Source organism: Sardina pilchardus, chromosome 12 (assembly GCF_963854185.1).
Source record: "Sardina pilchardus chromosome 12, fSarPil1.1, whole genome shotgun sequence".
In the NCBI taxonomy this organism is placed as follows: domain Eukaryota; kingdom Metazoa; phylum Chordata; class Actinopteri; order Clupeiformes; family Clupeidae; genus Sardina; species Sardina pilchardus.
In genome coordinates this window covers 3,573,335-3,578,334 of record NC_085005.1, presented here as the reverse complement: position 1 = coordinate 3,578,334, position 5,000 = coordinate 3,573,335, and the positions used below count along the sequence as shown (strand labels likewise).

At 39.6% G+C, this 5,000-nt stretch overlaps 1 protein-coding gene across 1 annotated transcript in view; it reads left to right on the top strand.

The window, feature by feature from the left end:
* LOC134097632 (interleukin-1 receptor type 1-like) overlaps positions 1 to 5,000 on the top strand; it is a 25,738-nt gene that overhangs the window by 13,912 nt on the left and 6,826 nt on the right. Inside the window, exons 6-7 of the mRNA XM_062550559.1 lie at positions 4,216 to 4,278; positions 4,462 to 4,594. Of these exons, the coding sequence (XP_062406543.1) occupies positions 4,216 to 4,278; positions 4,462 to 4,594 (196 nt within the window). The remainder of the gene's footprint in view (positions 1 to 4,215; positions 4,279 to 4,461; positions 4,595 to 5,000) is intronic.

The window sequence follows — 5,000 nt, the reverse complement described above, 5'->3', positions numbered from 1 at the left end:
TCATCATTATTGATGATAATTGGTATTAAAAGTTGTGCACCAGCAGCAGCTTGGAACAGCATTCAAATTCACGTTCACAGTTATTACTAAATAATATATCTAACTAGCTGACATAAAATTCAACAAATACATAATTTTCTCCCACCAAAACAATTTTGCAGATAAAATCCCATATTAGTGACATAGATTAAAACACCCCTTCCAAAATGGTGTCACCAGCGACACCCCTCTATTTACTCATAGTGGAACAGTCCATCAGTTTCCCCACGATAAACTAGAAGTTCACACACAGAGTTTGAATGGTGGTAAACGGCACTAGAAGTTGTACGTTTTATCTAATAAATGAGACATTTTTAACAGCCAGTTTGAACATTTGCATTTCTTGATACCAACAGTTTACAGATATGAGATGAAAATGACAATGTGAATTGAATGCCTATTTTGTGTTGACTGTTACACATTAAATGTGTTGCCTAAATGCAACAAAACGCATGAAGATCATAAGTAATCCATGACAAATGGTGGTTAGTATAGATATTCTTTTGATCCTATGAGGGAAATTTGGTCTGTGTATTTATCCCATCCGTGAATTTAAACACTTGCACACAGCACACAGTGTGTTGAAGCACACTCTAACACACAGTGGCCCTCATTTATCAACAGAGCGTAGAAACCAGCATATATCTGAGCGCAGAAATCATCTTATGACGGGGCTCACGTGTGATTCATCAAACTTTCGTATCACTCCAATTCCAGCGTAAGAATGAACGTTTGTTGATAAATGTGGCGGCTGGAAACAAGCGTGATTTAAATATCACGCCCCTATATTATGCTCATTTTAATGGCCTCGCCCCTAGAATTTACGACATGAAGGTGCATTATACGTCCAAAAAAGATCATTAGTGATCTCGAGCCACAGTGACGTCCAGCTGAACCTTGTTCATTTTGACAGCTAGAAGCTGTCATCAAGGAAGGCGGGAAACTAGAGCGATTTGAGCGCAACAGACTTTATTTTCGCAGAGAGAACGCATCATACTATAAATACATTCATTACAAAACCGTACAACACTGAAATTTGCCCTTTTCAAATATATATGCCTAGGCCTAATTCATGAATGTTGCGTTTGCCAAAGAGAAAGTAATCATCGCCTATGGCTATTCTAAGCCATGAAATGTGTCAATATAATATGCTTCATTACAGAAAATAGGCTGCGCATGTTCAGGAAAGGTGTTATGTCCGAGATAGTCCATCAATTCAACTATTCAACTTTCTAATGCACCGCCGATTTACTGCTGCGCGATGCATGGCGCCTGAAAAACTTGCATACACGAGTTCAGACTAGACGTGAGATTTGAGCGTAGCCACCGATCACGTTCACATTGATAAATGCCAAACTTTGCGTGGAAACAAGCGTACGCCTGTTTTACGCCTGTTTTTGGTCGTACGCTCGTTTGATAAATGAGGGCCAGTGTGTTGAAGAAGCACACTCTAACCCGCATCAGTGAGCTGCCTGCTACAGCGGCGCTAAATGGCTGGTTGCGCGTCATGGCTCAGCCTTTTCTTTTTTATTAAATTAAATTCAGATTGGCCCATGGATCTGCTCATTTTTTCCGATACCTGATCCAGCTAATTTGTCAATATCGGGGGCCGATATCCAATCCAAATATCGGATCGGTGCACCCCTAGCACACATGCGCACACACACACACACACAAACACATAAACCCCAAGTGTAAAGTGTTTCTTTGGATTGAAAACTTTGCCAGCTTTGGAGTGACATCAGTCTTAGGCTACCTTTACACGGAAACGATCTGAACCAAAAACGCAAAAGTTGCGTTTCGTTTTCACTTTTAATTCCGCATTTAGACGAGCGTTTTTGGCTGAAATCTGCGTGCAAACGGAAACGCAAAATGGGTGACATTTCATTTATCGATGCAGTATACACGCCAGATGGCTAAGTGGCAACACTATCAAGACCAAGCGCCTGCATAATCTTTCTACTTCTCCTCTACAGTACCTGTTCACTCCTAACCCACGAAATACAGTAAACAAAACAACTAATTGATGAAAGGACTTTTGAATGTGAATTACAGCGCCTACTAGGGCAAGTTGAAGCTCTGCAGGGATTGATGTGTTGATGTTTTCTGGTGTTGTCGCATGCTTGTCACGTCGTTTCTATGTGACGAGAAACGCAGTTTCGTGTTTTTCATTCTTTATACGGTGACGCGAGAGAGCGGATTGTTTTTAAGATTTCCACTCTGGAGGGCGGTTTCACTTTCTTGCGTTTTCATCCCCCCAAAACGCTGTTACCATCTAAACGATATAGTGCATCCGCAAAAAGGTTTTGCGTTTTTAACCCATTTTCGTTTCCGTGTAAAGTGCCCTTTACACACAAACAGATGCGCGTATAAACACACACACACACACACACACACACACACACACCCACACACACACACACACATACATACACAAGGCAAAGGCCATTAAGACCCTGAGACAGTGGTTCTCCAACTGTGGGACGGGTACCATTGGTGGTAAGCAGACTCTCTGTTGTAGTACTTCAGGAGATAAGATAAAGATAAAATAAACACAGATACAAAAATATATATTATATATAAATAATAAAAAGTCATTACATTTAAACTATTTTTTATCTTTCTTGAAAGCTAAACAAAACAATGCAAAACATTATGTACAATGAAAAATATGCAATGGAATGGAATGCAATGGAACCTTGGATCTTAAGGCTGGCTTACATTGCACGATTTTGGTCTGTTTTAACAGTCGGCGACTACATTTCCAAAATCGGGCGGAAATCTTGAGAGTTGTACTGAAATCGCAGCGCGCTCCCGTCATCTAAATCGTTTAGTGTAAGGTGCCAATCTTAGCGGTTTTAAGTCCGTCGGAGGCAGTCTTTTTCTAGTTTTGCCGTTACGACAATATCAAACATGTTTGATATTATCGGAAGTCTTTTCAGTCGTGGCTCATGCAAATAGTGACGTGAACATTAAAAACCAATAGTAACTTTGCGCGAACATGAAACAGGAAGGGGCAAAATAGGCGACAGTTGTAGCCTTTATGATTATTTGTTATTTCATTTCTTATAATTTATTAGTCGGCTGTTCTACTTGACAGAACAATTCTATATCTGTTAGTGATGTCACACATCAAACAATGCTGCAGAAACGCGAAAAAAATACTTTGATATGAGTAGGCTATCATGTGATTTCCTGTGAATGATGACGTGTAGCCTATTGCACGATGGAAATAATTTGAAGGAATCTAGCAGCAGTCTTGTAAATAGTGACCCACAGTCTTTGCAAAATCCTAATCTGAGACTGACCTGTGACTAGACTGTGACTAAAAACTCAATGAATTGTCTTTAGATGTGAGAGGGTCTGAGACTGTAGTTTTTCAAAAATCTTTTCCAAATCTTTGCCAAGTCTGGCAATGTAAGGTAGGCTTTACCAAACTAGATCTTACAACTGGCTCACTCTCAGGGTTCCTAGTGTACACTCAGAGCTTGGCAAAGCTGCTTTTCTTTTCGATGCCCCTAGCACCTGGAACGCTCTGCAACAAATTTTAAAGCTAGAGCTATTGCCTTCTGCTAATGTGTTTAAGCAATTAGTGTCACATCTCTGCTCATCAATTTGTAACTGTTTTTAGTTTTTTAGTTTATTTACTTCTTTTACTTCTTTTATTTGTTTTATATATTTGTTTTATTCATTTTATATATATATATATATATATATATATATATATATATATAAATATATATATATTTGAAATGATATATATTTTTTAAAAAAATTAAATGTGTTATATGTCCCTTCTATTGTTTTATTTTTTTTATTATTAATGCACGACCTTTTCTTGTAAACTCGTCGTCATTGTAAATGAGGGAAACCTCAATGCCCTACGAGTATAAATAAAGGTCTGAATTGAATTGAATTGAATATATTTAAATTGGACTACACTACCGTATTTTAATGCTGTTCATAATGGTGGTACTTAGAGAGTCAATTGTACTCTAAGGTGGTACTCATTGTAAAAAGTGTAAAAAGTTGTAAAAAGTGTAAAAAACATTAAGACTCTGTGGCTTGTGTGTGTGTATGTCTCTCTCTCCCTCTCTCTGTTTCTCTGTTTCTCTTTCCCCCTCTCTTTCTCTGTGTGTGTGTGTGTGTGTGTGTGTGTGTGTGTCATTCCTACAGTGAAAGTCACTTACCAGCCAGAAATCCTCTTGCCAGTTGGAGAGATCAACAAAGTTTCCCTGGGTATGTGTGTGTATGTGTGTTGTGTGTGTGTGTGTGTGACCTAGGTAACAATGTGTTAGTGTACTGGATAGTTTGTTTCTCATTGCTTATGTATTTAGTGCTTTGTCTGTGTGTGTGTGTGTGTGTGTGTGTGTGTGTGTGTGTGTGTGTGTGTTGTGTGTGTGTTGTGTGTGTGTGCTCCAGGCTCCTCTCTCCATAAGTTGTGCCGTGTGTCCGTGCCTGGAGTGGGTATTAACGGCGTGTTGGTGACCTGGAGAGCAACAGATGAATACATCTCCGAAAATACAACCCACCGCATTCACCAGCTGAAACAGAGGTGTGTGTGTCTCTGTGTGTGTGTGTGTGTGTGTGTGTGTGTGTCTGTGTGTGTGTGCGCAGTGAAGTCCATCTCCTACACAACGCATTCACCAGCTAAAACACAGATGTGTGTGTGCAGAGGCGCCTGCAGGAATTAATGCTATGGTGCACACTACGCACACCCATCAAACACCCCACCCCCAACATCTTTCTATTTTCATTGTTTAAAAGAACTTGCGATATCCATAATGAGTATTGAGTTAGTGATTTAGCTTCACATTGTGTGCTCATAACCATAGCCGAGTAAAAGAAAACAAGTAGCCTAGTTGCGCACCTGCGTGCGTAATCTCTCCTGCTCAAACAAAATATGTGCGTGTGGATATACATTAGCTCTGCATTAAGTTAATTTGGAGAACGTGTTGACT